Source organism: Anoplophora glabripennis, unplaced genomic scaffold (genome assembly GCF_000390285.2).
Source record: "Anoplophora glabripennis isolate ALB-LARVAE unplaced genomic scaffold, Agla_2.0 scaffold1430, whole genome shotgun sequence".
NCBI lineage: Eukaryota > Metazoa > Arthropoda > Insecta > Coleoptera > Cerambycidae > Anoplophora > Anoplophora glabripennis.
In genome coordinates, this window is record NW_019417505.1 from 7,777 (window position 1) to 24,945 (window position 17,169).

The following is a 17,169-nucleotide window of genomic DNA, read 5'->3' on the forward strand; positions in this document are numbered from 1 at the left end:
ACTATAAGAACGGCAATTGATTCCAGGGTTTATTTCATATATTAACTTTCAAATGATCTTAAAATGGCTTTCAAATGATCTGACAAACTGATCTCAGATTTTAATTCGGCTACTCCAAATACGTGTATAACAGGCGGTTAGACTTAAGTGCTTGGCATTTCTCAACTTGACCCTGAAATGACCTTAAAAAATCCTGTATAACGTGGTCGGACTTGATTGCTCGGCTTTTCCTCAATTTGACCTTGAAACAACCTTAAAAGGGCCGAATACAGACAAACTAACCTTCGATTCGGACTCACTTCTAATTGACCTTGATCCTGACTAGGAAGGAGGGGGAAAGGTCCCGTTTGAAGTGGAATCGATTAGTTACAACGTCTTATTTATGTCCAATAATTATTGGACATAAATAATAAAAAAATATTTCTTTTTTTGGCCAAAAATAACAGGGTGCAAACACCAACGTTGACCTCCATTTGAAAATCAATGTCGCCTCTTAAAGTTAATGGAAATTTTAAAAGAAAACGGTTACTTTTTAATATTTGTTTTATTTACATAACTTAAAACAAATAAAATGATTAGGAAGATTTAAAAATATTACAGAAATGAAAATATACAAAATTAACAGCTATCATACTTCTCTTCATCAACTTCCTCTATATCTACCTCTTTCTCTTCTCTCACGCCTTTCTCCATTGATCCAGGCTGTTTATTCCTAATCATAAAACCAGAAAAGAGTTCTGAAAGATTAATTACTGAATATCCAGAGTGATTTAAATAATTTTCTACGTTTTCCCGCAAGGCATGGTAACCAGATTCAACATGCTGCTCTAATAAGGGTCCTATAAATAAATCTTTATAATGGGTTGGGAAATAGGTCATGTCCATTTTTTCAAATTTATTTTTATTTGGTGGGATTGGAAAGCGATTCTTTATTACAACTCTTAAGAAACAATCAAACCGTAAACGCAGAACTCTTGTCTGACAACTACGGCGACTCCACGCGGCTATTCAACAAAAAAAAAAACCTGATTGGCGATACAATGCGCGACAATATGACCAAAACGGTCATTCACAAGCTGAATTGGGAAGTTCTGCCCCACCGCCTTACTCTCCCAATGTCGTGCCTCCTGATTTTCACCTATTCCGCTCTTTGTCAAACTCATTAAGTGATATTTCATTTAACAACGACAATGAGTTAATAGCTTTGTTAGATGAATTTTTCATGTCAAAACCAGAGGATTTCTACAGAAGAGGCATAGAGAATCGTGTTGAACATTGGGAGGTCATAAATAATGATGGAGAATACATACATCCCTGATTAGTCTATTGATAATTGAAGTTAAAAATAAAATATCTTAAATTTGAAAAAAATATGGACATAACTTATTCCCCAACCCAATACTTAGATACTGGAGATAGATATTAAACTTTAAACTTTTCACATAATGTTAATACCTTATAGTCCAATCAAACTACACTTGAAGAAAAAAAAAAAGTTACCTGGACTTTTATAAGTGGAAATGGTAAAGGGCTTATAATAAACATAAAAAAAATAAATGCGTGAGCAGGAGTGGCAGAGGGTTAATTTGAGGGGTTAAAAAGTTGTGAAAAATTGTATCATTGGGATTTCCGACGAAAGTTGGCATCAAACATAAAAGTAAGTATCCAATACAAAAGTCGGAGATCATCCAAAAACCTACAACTTTTGTAGAGGTCACTTCTTAAGATAATCTTAAAATTTCTGAGAAAAATGCGAAAAACCTGTTTTTTTCTTATTTTATGTTTTTATTTCTCATTTCCGCAAAAATAATTTAATTTTGACGAAACTTATACTCGGCGGCCTAAATTATAAAGAGTGACTAATACATAATATAAAAACACTATTACCATGATGCGTATAAAATATAAAATGATTTTTATACGGTTCAATATTCTTCTTATCACTGAACGTCAATATATATTTTATCTCTGTCTTTTGCCCTTAGTAGGGAATAGGGAAATGCTTGTTTAGTGGGTGTAAACGGACTTGATTTGCCCGACCTGAGAAAGGTCATAGCATAAGCGTAGACGAGGGGTCTAATTCCATGGCTATAATAAATTTATAAATTAAAAAACACAACTGGGACGTTTTAAAATGCTGTAATAATTAAAATTGATCAAAGTGCCGGTTATAGCAAACCGTAAAAAATATTAGATGTTATGTTTTATTATGTTTTTTCAATATTTTCTATATCTTGTTGCCTTTTACGCAGACACGCCTATGGATTTTCGTTCCCGGTACGCTTCATCCTCCTTACTAGTCCAAGAGCTAGCGATGAATCACTATCTATAATTTTGGCCGTCGAGTATAGTGAAAGTATACCTTTCTGTGTCTTAAATAACCACAATTTTTTTTAGATAAAAAATTCGAGAAGTTTCCGAGATATTCATTTTTTCAGTGTGAAACACTTTTTTTCAAAGAAAAATTCTACTTAGAAAAATTCACCCATTAAAACCGTCCGACTATAGAGCTGATCATTCCCACAAGAAAAGCGTTCAAAACATCCGATTACTGGAAATGTCGGACTATTGAATGTCCGATTAGCAAGCGCTTACTGTATTGCTATAAACATCTAAGTCGAATAGTGAATAAATAAAATACATAATTTTTTTTTCTGTAGGATCAATTAGTGTACTTGTTTTTTAAAAATTTTGATGAATTCATAGATACACAGTATGTCCAAGATAAGGATGGGATAGCATTAGGATCTAGGAAACGGTAAGAGATACGGAGTGACTTAAATTAGAAAAAAGCTGTGTTTTTTTTATACCTAACAATATGCCGTTTAGAAAGTTTTAAAATTCCTGAAATTTTGCAAAATCGTTTTATTTTTTTTTCTGGCTTTATTTGAAAACGAATTTTAAAATAAATTGCATTTTTACACTTTACACTTTTTTCGCTCTATCCAATGGCGTCAACATTTTTGCAATCCGACGTTCCATCTGCGAGAAGCCAACATCAGGTAAATTTTTTTTAATTTTAAATTTAGTCATTTTTAATTCTGAAGTAGATGATATTACTATTGTAATCGCTTAAAGCTTAAAAAGGTTTTTAGCTTGGATGGAAGCCATTGGATAGAGCGAAAAAAGTGTCATTGTAAGTATGCAATTTATTTTAAAATTCATTTTCAAATAAAGCCAGGAAAAAAAACGATTTTGCAAAATTTCGGGTTTTTCTGGATATCTCCAGAACTACCTGGAATTTTAAATGGCATATTGTAGGTGTAAAAAACCAAAACTTTTTTCTAATTTGACCCACTCCGTATCTCTTACCGTTTCCTAGATCCTAATGCTAACCCATCGTTATCTTGAACATACTGTACATCTATGAATTCATCAAAATTTAAAAAAAATAAGTACACTAATCGATCCTAGAAAAAAAATTATTATTTATTTTATTCATTCACTATTCAACTTAGATGTTTATAGCAATACTGTACAAATATAAAGTTTTGGGTGAAACAATGACATATTTTTTTTGTATTTTTTCCATACAATTGAATGGTGTAATCAGTTTTTGATTTTTTTTTTAAATTTAAACAAATTATCAACAATTAACAACAAAAAGTATATGTCAAAACAAAAAAATTGATCAATGGCAGAACTCTGTACGATGATTTTTCTAAGTAGAATTTTTCTTTGAAAAAAAAGTGTTTCAGACTGGAAAAAATGAATACCTCGGAAACTTCCTGATTTTTTTATCTAAAAAAAATTGTGGTTATTTAAGACACAAAAAGGTATACTATCACCAAGTTTCGTCAAAATTAAATTATTTTTGCAGAAATGAGAAATAAAAAAATGAAAAATAAGAAAAAAACATGTTTTTCGCATTTTTCTCGGAAATTTAAGGTTGTTTTAAAAAGTGACCTCTAGAAAAGTTGTAGATTTTTGCATGATCTACAACTTTTGTATTAGATACTTTTTTGTATGACGTCAACTTTCGCCAAAAATCCCAATGATACAATTTTTCACAACTTTTCAACCCCCCAAATCAACCGCCACCTCTGCCCACACATTTATTTTTTTTTTTCGTTTATTATAAGCCCCTTTACCATTTCCACTTATAAAAGTCCTATAACATTTTTCTTTTTTTTTCCTCTAAATGAGTTATTTTGATTGGTCTATTACAGTAGTAAAAAATTACTTACTTTTACTAAGCTTGTTGAGGTCAAATATATGCTGGAAATAGGTCAGTTGTGTGTATAACTGCTGTTCTGAGTAAAGTCTATACATAACTCCACTTTGGCACATGGTACAAACAGGATACTTCCTGGCAAATTTCAAAGGTATTCTGGTTGTTTCATTTGGGCATGCGGGATCCTCACATATCAGTCTGTTTTCATAATACTTAGTAATATAACTCTGAATTAGCAACGATAGTTGATTCTGGATATACGGTAAGTAATCGATGGGTCTCACATTACATTCAATGTTGTTGCATTTCTCTATAAATGGAACATTGCCTACTAAAGCTTTATCTATAACATTTTCCTGTTTACATCCCAAGCATTTGAATATAAATTTATCTACATCCCTGAATTTTACTTCGGATCTAGTAATATTTTCTCCAGTCGATTCATATACTTGCCTTGGCTTTTTAAACATCTTCATGTCTAAACCCAGACATTCAGCTATATGAAAAAGATCTGTGCCTTCAATAGGCTCACAAATACGCGTTACAACAGGGTGAATTTGTTGTGCCAAATAATACTGAACATCAATTTTTAAAGTTTCTGAATTCTTCAATTCATCGACATGATATGCTCTCTGAGTGGCAGGTTTTCCGCTGCCATCATCACAAATGACATAAGGAACAGTATCTCCTGCTCTAAAATGTCCACCATGTTGATTATATCTGAGAGCTACCTGCACATGTGGAAGTGTGTTCTTATCTGTATACATTTTTGGATCTTTGGTCAACTGCTTTGTGATAACTAGCAAAGAAATAGGAACTTGATTTTGTTCCAAGTCTTCTTTTATCTTAGTCAAATACGTATGAATATTATTTACACGGTCATCAGGAGATAAGTCGCTTAAAATATGGTTTAATATGTACTTACCCGTTTCACAGGCTAATTGCGACCAATCTCGTCTAACAATATCAAGACCTTTGTATTCTTTTTCTGTCTTTAATTTGCCATCTTTTGTTTTAGTTAGTGTTATAGCCGCATATTTTTTCTTTTTAAGAAGCAATAAAAATTTAAACACACCGTCAATATCAAGTTCTACCTGTTTATATAATTTATTAACTTCTTGTTTTATTTTCAAACCAATTTTAAACACTTGATCATAATCCAGACAATTGGTGTTTATCATTATGCTATCTGTATCGCCGTACACCACATCATAATTCATTTTTTTCACTAAATCCCGCGTATTCGTTAAGATTTCTCGTCCTTTGTGTGTTATCAATGCAGCTAAATTTTTTGCATAAAATCTTGAATTTGAAAATCCCAAACAGCCATACATACTATTTGCAGTCAACTTTAGAGCCATCTGCCTTATATTATACTGAATCCTCAAATCATTTGATATATCTGGATTGTTCATTAAACTTTTTACTTGCCTCCTACTTTCTACCAATTTTCTAATTTCAGTTGGTAAAATTCCAGGCGGTAAACTGCGATCAGGTAGAACCAAATTATCTTCACTGTTAGAAACTGGTAAAGTAATAAAACAGATATTATATTCTTGTATGATACTAGGGTATAGCGAGTTAAAGTCCATCAATAAAATTAATTTATCATAAAAACCTATTTTTGGATCTAAAACTAAGCCACCAGAATAAGTAGGTTTCTTCCTGGAAGTAGAGGAGTCAGTTTCTTTTTTCTTGAATTCCTTGTCTGGAACAATATAGTCCTTTTCAGAGAAAGCATGCAGTAATAAAAATTCATTCCGTTCTGACCTACCACCCATTAATGTTCTCGACATAACATTACCAGCAATGTTAGTAATTTGTAGTGCTAACGGTATTACATTTAAGTCGTACATTATTTTCAAAATGTATGCAGTGTCCTGCATTGTAAATGAAATTAATTTTAAAATATCCTCAGCCTTTTGATACATCTTTGGTATTTCTTCAGGTTCTAACTCAACTCGCTGGTTGTCATTAATTTTCAATACTGCTTGGCAGAGCGTACCTAAGTCATAAGACCTTGACCTTATCAATTCTTTTGCTGAAACTTTGATATCACAGACTAATCTCCCAACAAAAAGAGTTCTCTCTAATCTTTTCTTTTCGAATCGTTTCAATCTACCCAATTTACTGAAGTTTTTGTTGTCTTGTTTAGAGAGGCGTTCACTTAAAATATTTATTTGGTAACCCTGCAAATCATGGCCAACAATAAGGTCAGGGTCAATTTTTACAAACTGGCTGATGAAATAATTCATAAGGGCTCTTTCCGAGTCCATTTTCTGCACCTTTGTGGCTTTGTAATTTTTTAACGCTTCATGGATATTCAGTGGCAAAACTTGTTGGGTGGGGCACGAAAACACTGTAAAAGTAATTCTTATAAAAAGGGTACCATAACATGTTATGAATGAAACACTGTTTTCCTCATCCAAATTTATGCATTATGAAGCCTTCATTTTTGAGATACAGGATGAGCATGTTAAAAAGAGTTATACTCCAAATATCTATTGAACAAATGACAGTACTGAGAAGCTAGTTGTTTTTGAAGTGTTTTAAGAATGGTAGCTTTAATACTATCTCCCGCCGATTACAAGGTATGTAGTTTTATAACATTTCTCACATTCAAAAGCAAATGCCGGCTGATATCCATGCAAAGAGATGTCAAATATGATTACTTTTGAATAATCATGAGTACCGATTACTTTCGGTTTAAGTGATCGGTACTTTGTATTCGTTACTTTGATTACTATGAGTAGTGGCTTCAAAATATTCTAAATAGAATAGTAATCAGTAATTACCTAATTGATATACAGTACTGTAAGTTATAGACGAGTAAATATCAAATCGCATCATATTATGAATATAATCTAATTTGTCTTAAAAAAGAAATGCAGTGATAATATCTGAAATATTAAGGTTTGTTTGATAAAAAAAATTATTATAATGCAACGATCAGATTACGAATATAAATATATATTTCGAAAATAAACAATCAGTTTTAAAATAAACAAAAAAAGAAAGTACATATTTTTTAGATTATGTATTATATACACATATAATGCATGTTTTAAGTCTTTTATAGGAAAGATTTTTTTTCTAATATAAATAGGTATAAAAATAAGGTATACAAAACAAATAAAATTGAATGCAACGTAATAATACAAGTACTCGTGTCGATATATTATGAATAAGTGTCAAGTGGAAGTATCCACATTCCATTAGATAAAGTACTCTATATTGTCTATATCCAAGAAGTAATCAAATAAGCAAAAGTAACGAATACTTTTTCAAACGAGTAATCGTTACTTCGGATCCAATCGAGTAACGAGTACTCATGTAACGAATTGATACTTTTTCGACATCTCTATCCATGCGCACTTGTGCGAAGTAGATTGAAGAAATCGGTTGTCAAACACTTTTTATCATTTATGAAGAAGCCAGGTTGCTGGCTTTCACTTCTGAGTATGACTGAGTGTGTGATAACTAAGAACTTAGCTAGTTTTTCTGTTATTTTTTTTTATATATTTGTTGGAATGACCCAATCCTATAAATTATTTTATTATTATTTATTTTATCTCTAGATTAAATAAATCTTCACACAAAATTTCTAAATATACTCATTTCTTTCTTTCTTTCTATTCTATTATCAATTCAAATGGTTTATAGTGTAAAACAGACATTTTTGTAGCATATGATATTATAATCAACCGGGAGCATGGTCGGAACGCAAAAAAGGGGGGATTATCAGAGGAACACTTTTATTGACCCGTAGCATCACCATGGGCGTAGCTAGGATTTTTGCTTGGGGTGGGCCCAAGACTGCAAGTTGTACTATGGAGGGCACAAAAAAAAGCACGCAATCAGCGACTTACCGATATAAAATTCCAAAAACCTAGACACGTTTTGATTTGATTCTAAAAAAAAAAACAACTTAGATGATATTATTGGATCTTTTTTTATCTGGGGTAAGCACCGGGCTTTCTGGGGTGAGCCGTCCACAACCCCCTACGCCCATGAACATCACAAAACATACAGTAGATATGTACATACAACTTTAATTTTCAACTGGAAATACTGTACTGTTTGAAATATGTTCAAATAATAACAAAACGTGAAACAAACAATGCGAGTGGAAGTTTATGAACAGTGTATACCAGGGGTCCGCAAGTAATTTTAAGTGGGGTCCGGATATTTTTGAAAATTTTTAACGAGGTCCAGAAAAAAAATTCATATTTCTTACAAATTTTTTATTTTAATTTGGACTCAAATTTAATCTGCTTACTAACCATTAAGAACTCAAAACACTCACACAATTGTAAAATACTAAAAAAAATGATAAGGTTGGCACTCAAATGTTAAAAACATTTTTTGAATAATTTATTTGAGTAATTTATATTTTCAAAAAATTTTTGGCGGTCCATTATTTTACCTTCCGCGGTCCGGATCTGGACCGTGGTCCGCCAGTTGCCGACCCCTGGTATATACCTTATGGGTGTATAATGTATTACAGTATGCACATATTGTATACCGCATTAACACAACTGATTTGCTCTTAACTATTTAAAACAGAAATCACACGGTAAAAAATGTTGTTCTTAAACAGGACGAAGACCTGACTGTAACGGTGACCCATGTAGATAAAGGTAACGTAAGGAACACCAGAAATGGGATGGTCTAGTCTAGTAAAGTAGTGCATGCAAATCTCAGGACACTGTACAAGAAAATATCGTTAAATTTGGATGAGGAATACGCTAGTTAATTTTCAACATGTTATTGTGTATCATCCTGTACATGTTAGAAATACAACATAAATTTTAGTAAATATAGTTACTTATTTTCTAATAGTGGTTATAAACTTAGATTGCATTTCATTAGCCTCAACTAGGAATCTTTGACCTGCCCTTGTTGTGCTCGGGCTAGGCTCTGTACGGGCAGACGAGCACCCCTTTACACTCGCCCTGATCTTGTTACTGGTTCTAAAGCTGCTATCGACAAGTCTTATGGTGAAGAGAATAAGAGCCGATATCAACATCAGGTCTGTCCTCACAAAGCCTAACTCGAGGAGATTCCTAGCTAAGAAAGTGCAATGTAAGTCTGTAATAAATGGTGATTGACAGAGAACGGACAATTTGTGTCTTTAACCTTGAACATAGATATGTCATTCATAAACCTAGATACATTATCCATGATGCAGTGTCGTGTCGGATATGCATCGGAAATTTACAATGATAATTCACGAAAATTCCATGGTACATACATTTTTAGGCGTTATAAAATATTTAGAAAATCAGAAATTGTATACTACATATTTATTAAATGAAGTTCGGTTAAAAATAGTGTCATTCTTTTAATTGGAAATTAGGAGTCAATGTAACGAATATCCTCAGGCGATGCACATGATAGAATAGTCCAACTCACGCTCCATTCATAACAGGGCTGCAGTTTTGAATTCTGACCAATAGGAATAGGATAAACGCAACCGATGTCGACGGATAGACTAGAGATGGGCGCGAGTGTCATTTAATTTTTTTAGAACTAAATTAACTTAATTATTTTCTCGTTATTTAACCTGTTCACATGATTTATGGATTTTAAATAAAGGGTACAAATCTTCGCGAGGATAATACGATATATTTGCTATACATTCTGCATAGTTTATACACAATACATTTTTGAACGCGTACACATCTCTACCAAAATTTGACCTATTCTTCGGGTTAAAGACACACATTGTCCGCTCTCTAGTGATTGATGACCTACAATAACAACCCGAAAAACCATGTTAGTTTAATCCTAAATATTCAATATATCTTACCGCAAAAATGTTGTTGAAAGGGCGGATTTGGAGCTTGTTTATCTACAGCATATTTCGTATGGGTAAGGCAAGACACCATCAGAATCTCATTTGTATATGTCTTTGGGTTGATAAAACTTCTCAGATTTATAGCCATTACCACTAAAGGAGGAGGCGGTAAAGGTTTGTCCATTGAAGTAATATTAAGATCCAAAAGCCTCATACAATTTACTTCAAATTTACACCAAGTTATAGGGTTCGAAACAGGTACTGGGTTGCTGATGTCCAACCAACAAGGACCTTTTATTTTTCTATCTAGTAATAGAATTTCTAAGTAACTTGTATTGGAACCAAATATTCTGGAAAATGTTTTAGGTTTCTGTTTTAAGTTGTTTATATTAATTCTTGGATCGGTAGCCTGAAATACCAGAATACATTTTTTCTCAAATATACCACATTTTTATTGGTTATTTATTCTTACCGGATATCTAAGTTCCATGTAATCTGATTCAGAAGGAATTTCTGGATTAAATGCATATTTCTTGCTGACATATCTAGTTTTAAAACTAGAAATGTTCAATGGCTTTAGAATATTATCATTAACTTCATCATACAGTTTCTTGAATGTTACAGGTTCATCGGTTGGTTTTCCATCTGCTCCCAACTCCTATATGTATTAAAATAATTATAAATACAACTATACTCCACGACCGAAATTATAGAGAGTGATTAATCGCTAGCTTTTGGACTAGTAAGGGGGGTTTGCTATAACCACCACTTTGATCCATTTTAATTATTACAGCATTTTAAAACATCCCAGTTGTGTTTTTTTAATTTATAAATTTATTATAGCCATGGAATTAGACACCTCGTCTACGCTTATGCTATGTTTCTCAGGACTCGTAAATCAAGTCCGTTTACACCCAACTAAAAAATCATTTCCCTATTCCCTACCAAGTGCAAAAGACAGAGATAGAATATAGATCAACGTTCAGTGTAACTCAGTCTATAGACGATTATAGATTCTATCGATGTGCGTAGCGAGCGGCACAAAGATAAATAATATTGAACCGTATAAAAATCATTTTATATTTTATACGCATTACGGTAATAGTGTTTTTATATTATGTCTGAATCACTCTTTATAATTTCGACCGCGGAGTATAAAGTGATTCATTAACATAGAGAAAAAATTTAAGTATACAAGGTGTTCCACCTAAGAGGAATTCTTCTCTAACTCTGTAACTGTAAAATTTATAAAATAATGGTTTTAATAAGTTGGCTAGAATCATGTGGGCCATGTAAAGAAAATATTTTTAGCTTTACAGGGTGTTCCATTTCGAGTGGACGCTACATAGCTTTGTTATTTTAAATTGAACACCCTGTGTATTATTGCATTTTTGAATGCTTTGGTTAATATTAGGTTAGGTTTATTAAATGTACATGGTGTTTATAACTTACCCTTTTCCATATTATTGTTTTTGAAAAAAATCACGATTTCAGTTCCTAAATGAGTCTAGATAGCATCTATCTTGTCATCTGTGAGCAAAACATGTACGTTATTCAGACTCAGAAATACTGACACCTACATTTAATAATCTTACGAGTTGAAAAACTTTTTTTTACAAATGGAATTACCCATATTGTGATGGGTGAAAGCAAAATTCAATGCCCTTTCGATAGATATAAAGTTGTCCTAACAGTTTTCCAAAAAAAAAAATCAGGTTCTTTTCTAAGATCCACTTTTCCCTCACATTTTATTAGGTTTGGAACTGATGGTGTCAATATTTAATGGCATATTTAAAAAGTGGTTTAACAAACAAAAGTAAACCACTAAACAACTAAGCAAAACGCAAAACTAAACAAACTGAAACTCAGAACACAATAAGAGAAGAATACTTAGACCGCTGATTTACGTCAATTGCTCGAAGTCCTCCATTTTGATTAATCACAAACAAATTCGGATTTTAAGACTTTTCAACATTGTTCAGCATGTCTAGCATAATTTCTTGAAATGCTACTTTAATGCGCTGGCGCACATCTTCCACGGTAGTTGGTGGTGTAACGTAAACTTTGCCTTTTACAAATCCCCATAAAAAGAAGTCACAACTTGTCATATCTGGACACCTTGAAGACCAACTCACTGGTCTCCCGCGCCCAAACCATCTGTTGGGAAAAGTTTCGAGAAAAAACTGACGAACCGCAGTGGCATTATCAGGTGGAGCACCATCATGTTGCAGCCACATTCTTCGAAGTGTTGTAGCTAAGGGAATGTCGCCTAATAAATCTTCTAGTGTTTGTTAAAAGGTTTAAATAAATTGCTCCAAATATTACAATAAACTTTTACTCTTTACTAAGCAAAATAACTACAATGTCAACGTTAATCAAAACTTGAGTCAGATTTAATTTGCTCTGTATGTCAAACAGTGCAGCACTGTTACATAGCTACTTTTTCAGACTTTAGAAAAGAACCTGATTTTTCTGGAAAACTATTAGAGATAAGTATGAACAACCTTCTATCGAAAGGGCATTCAACTTTGCATTCATCCATGACAATTAATATGGTTGAAAAAAAAAAAAACTTTTTCAACTCGTAAGATTATTAAATGTAGGTCTCAGCATTTCCGAGTCTGAATAACGTAAATGTTTTGCTCACAGATAACAAGATAGAGTAATTTATGCCAAAACGAAGTGTCAAAACTGCAGGTTTCTAATTCTTACAGTTTATTTAGATGCTATCTATAGCCTCATTTAGAGAGCTGAAATAGTGATTTCTTTCAAATCAACTGAATATTTCGAAAATGGTAAGTTTTAAACACCATATACATTTAATAAACCCTACCTAATATTAACCAAGGAATTCAAAAATGCAATAATACACAAGGTGTTCAATTTAAATAACAATTCTTTACATGGCCCACAAGATTCCAGACAACTTTTACAGGGTTCATAGTTCAAAACTAATATAGAATTTCCTGACTTTTCCAGGTTTTCCCGGACATAAAAAAAAATTCAGATCACTTTTACACATTTGGTGTCTATATGCATTACACTTTTTCTAGACTGGACTCCATAATCTTTTTTATACCTAAAGAACCTCTTATAAGGTTTCAATACCACAAATAGTTTTCTCTTTCAAGAACCCAGAGTCGGTTTTCACAAAATTTCCGGTTGTAAACATCAAATTCCCTGATTTTCATAAATACTTTTAAAATTCCCTATGTTTTATGAAGAATAATTAATTCCGACTTTTCCCGGTATTCCCGGTTTTCCAGGCTGCTACGAAATCTGTTTTATTATTTTACAGTTACAGAGTTACAGAAGAATCCCTCTTAGGTGGAACACCCTGTATATATGTCAAAATTAATTCAAATATTTATAATCAGCATAGTTTAGTATTACCTAGCATAAGTTAAATAAACACTGAAAACTGAATGTTACACTAAACAAGTCCTTTATGAATAGAACTTGAATACTATTAAATAATGTACGTAACACATAAACCAAACCCTCAGACATACTTACATAAGGACGTGGAAGAAGAAACAGTCTTCTATAAATGTTGCGGACAGCAACACAACAACTTACATAATTTTTAGTTTTTTCACTATAAGTTTTACCAAATAAAAAAACTACTCCCTTCTGTTTTTCAGGATCTTCATAAGCATCCCACCAAAAAAACCGAAATACCTAAAATTAACTACTTAAAAAAAATGAACAGTGAGGTAACCTATGTGTACCTTCTTATCATCAACATCGAGAAGTGGTATATCAGTTTTGTCTAACAATGTGTTGTTCTCCAAATCATTTACTTCATTTGCGAAATGTTCCCATTCACTCATAAATTCAGATTGTAATTCATCTGTAAATTGTGATTCATCAACAGTAGTATTCTGCACTTCTTGGGATTCAAATTCTTCAATTTGAGTCATGTCAAAATCATCATCAAAAAAGTCTTGAGTTAAATCAGTTTCTATATTGAGGTCTTCACTCATTTGGGTTGGAGCTGGTTCCTTTATGTTTGAATTATTTGAGTCTGTAGATTCCGGTGTTGTTAATGTTACATTATTTTCTAGTTGTATATTACTTTCACTTATGTCTTCTTGAGGCGTGAGACTATTCTCAACTTCTTTTAGAACTGAACTAACTGATCTTGATGGTTTTTTGACCGGCAAGGAAAAGTTCTTCATATAGCTTTTAGCAGCCAATTTACGAGATGTAAAAGAATATGAACTTGTGGTTGGTTTTGAGTTTACAGTGTGAGATGAACTAGTTTCATCTAACTCTCCCAAAATTTCTGACAACATAGCATCGTCATCTATTTTTGTATCCTAAAATATATTTTAATTTAAATGATTGTATCAGTAGAACCTTGTTTAACTAATCCTTGATTATGAGACACACCAACCTTTTTCATGTCTCATATTGTTTTAACAAGCTGTGCGTATAAAATTTTACTTCAAGTATTCTGGTTGAAAAAAGGTCCATTTTTCATCAAGACATACGAATAAAAAAATACAGTGCTCGAAAGCTGAATTTTATAATAAAATCAAACTTCTAAATAATAAGTTAGAATAAAACAAGATATCTGATAATTAAATAGAATAAAATTTAAGGCTGGTCAAAAATCAGTTGCAACCATTTTTATAACATCTATTAATTAATTATTGATTTGTCTTTCCCCTTGAAATCGTTTCGTATTGGGAGGGGTAATGGACCCAAAACTAAACCTTGGATAACCCCTCTGATTCGGGAACAGTGCCGTTTGTTGAAAGACTTGTATAAAAGGTACTTATTTTGCCCTACAAACAGAAATATGGATCTGTACAAACAATTAAGTAAATCTCACAAAAAAACTACTAGAGAGGTAAAAAGAAGTTAATATAGGGAATCAATCGTGTTAGCGCAGAATAAATCAAAGGCTGCTTGGAATGTGATAAAGGATCATGTAAATCTAAATAAACGCTCTAGTGTTCCTATCTTTTTTGTAGATGATGTAAATAATTCTGTGCCTTTTGCGCAAGCTGCGGAAGCTTTTAATTAATTTTTTCTAGACTCTGTTCGAGAAAGCCGTAAGTCGGATGTAAATCCTAACAATTAACTTTTTTCCTAAGACAGGGTGGCTGAATGTTTGACTCTGTTACCACTTTCTCACGAGGAAATGGTTGAGGTGATAAATAGTGTTTCTATCAAGGATTCAGGGGGTTTTGATGGTATTCCTTGTTCTATCCCTAAGCATGTGGTTCATGACACAAAGGAACCTCTTACTAAACTTGTAAATAGCTGTTTTGAACAGGGTTCATTTCCACCTATTTTAAAACAGAGTTTGATCATCCCTATTTATAAGAAGTGGGAAAGTAATAAGATTTCGAATTATAGAGGTATCTCTTTGGTGTTGGTGTTTGCAAAGATATGTGAGAAGGCTTTTGCAGAAAATCTAAAGTTTTTCTTGAGCACAAGTTGATTAATAATTTCCAGTTTGGTTTCCGAGCTGGTTACTCAACGTTGGATGCTTTATTGACAATTTATAAACACATTTTGGAAAGTTTTGAGTCCAAGCAGAGATCGGCTTGTTTCTATTTTGATTTAACGCGGGCTTTTGATACCGTAAACCATGACTTACTTCTGATAAAGCTTGAACATTATGGGGTCAGGGGTACTCCCCTTAAGTGGTTGAGATCTTATTTATCGAATCGACAACAGAAAGTTATCGTCAAGGGTCCTGTTGGCCAGTCTACATCGAGCAACAGAGTGGTTCCCTTGGGTGTTCGTCAGGGTAGCATTTTGGGACCTATTTTGTTTATCATTTTTATAAACAATCTAGGCAACTGTTTTTATTCAAATCAGGCTTCTCTCTATGCAGATGATTCCACTGTGGCTTTTTGGGCAAACAGTGTTGATCAGTTGGCTCGTGAGGGTGGGAATTGTATTGATATAATTTCTTTTTCAATTCATGACCCTAATAATAGTTTATATGTTGCCTTAAATGGGAGAACTGGGGATAGTGATTGTATGAAGTCTCTGGGAGTCACATCTGACAAGGTGTCTTAACTGGCAGGCTCACATATAGTGAACTTATGTAAGGGGCTATCCAAACATAACTTTGTCATGTGGAAGCTGAGGGAGTTTGTGAGTGAATATTTTTGTATACAAATAATAAATAATAAGCACAACCATTCTAGATAAAGAATAAAAACAATTTAAAAAATTAACAGTTAAAATTTCCAAATATAACAACTGTAATAGGTACTTTATTTTGGATTAATTTATTCTTATTTTTCATTAATGGTTTTCCTACACCATGAAAATATTTTTGATTTTTGAAGAGAATTTGTCAAAACACTTGTACGAGTACAATTAAAAATCCGGTATATGGCAAATGATATGAGATTAAATTCTACCTACCCCATACCCATCTCATAACCATATCTCGCATACCATCCCGTATCATTTGATACTGATTATTTGAGACTTGTATCATTTGCCTAAGAAAGATTGATACTGTTTATATGTATCATACAAATACTAGCCACCTCCTATCCTACATTAAAAAATGAAATTATATACATAACAAATACTTTACCTCTTTTTTTTTACTAGACATGTTAGATAACATAAAATGCAAGTTTCCCTTTCCGGCACTTTCAGATATATCCTTTTTCTTTCTTTTAATTCCTTTTCCTTTAATTGTGGCCTTAGTAATAGATTCAGAATCCAAATCATCATCAAATATATCCCTTCCATCTTCCACATAACCACTACCATCTAATTAGAATAATATATAACATTTCAGTTGATTAAAAGATGAAATACTTACCGTCATCAACAATCCAATCATCATCTTGCCGAGAAAGTACTCTCTTTACATATTCTTTCTCATCAACAGTTTCATATACACTTTCTAACTCTTCTATTTCATATTTATTTCTATTACCACTTTTTAACTGTTTAAATTTCTCAAAGGCTTTTGCTTTATAGGATGTTTCTCTTTTAGATCTTTTAGGTCTTCTTTCTTCAGCTATGGAATTGGAGGATACAATATATTTATATCATAAAATTACTAGTAAATTTTGGAGAAATTTACTTACGTGATTCACTCATTATTAATTATTATGAATACTACCATAGATTAGGTAGAGATTAATACTACTATGGTGTATAAATATTAATATATTTACTATTACTAATCCAAACAACTCCAACT

The 17,169-nt window shown here is 32.4% G+C and overlaps 1 protein-coding gene across 1 annotated transcript; it reads right to left on the reverse strand.

Moving 5' to 3' along the window:
• Window positions 1-583: 583 nt before the first annotated feature.
• On the reverse strand, window positions 584-17,169 carry LOC108915881 (DNA polymerase alpha catalytic subunit). The gene is made up of 9 exons (XM_018722032.2): window positions 17,054-17,169; window positions 16,783-16,983; window positions 16,549-16,730; window positions 13,706-14,296; window positions 13,491-13,655; window positions 10,447-10,632; window positions 9,987-10,383; window positions 4,188-6,533; window positions 584-839 (listed from the first exon to the last, which is right to left on the reverse strand). Exons 1-9 carry the CDS (start codon window positions 17,064-17,066, stop codon window positions 619-621), a joined length of 4,302 nt encoding a protein of 1,433 aa, XP_018577548.1. The 5' UTR covers window positions 17,067-17,169; the 3' UTR covers window positions 584-618.

Coding starts and splice junctions, on each gene's coding strand:
- LOC108915881 (XM_018722032.2), bottom strand. Junction 14,297..16,548: donor TGTCTAGTAAAAAAAAAGAG/GTAAAGTATTTG, acceptor AATATATTTTAG/GATACAAAAATAGATGACGA. Junction 10,633..13,490: donor TTCTTCTTCCACGTCCTTAT/GTAAGTATGTCT, acceptor TAATACATATAG/GAGTTGGGAGCAGATGGAAA.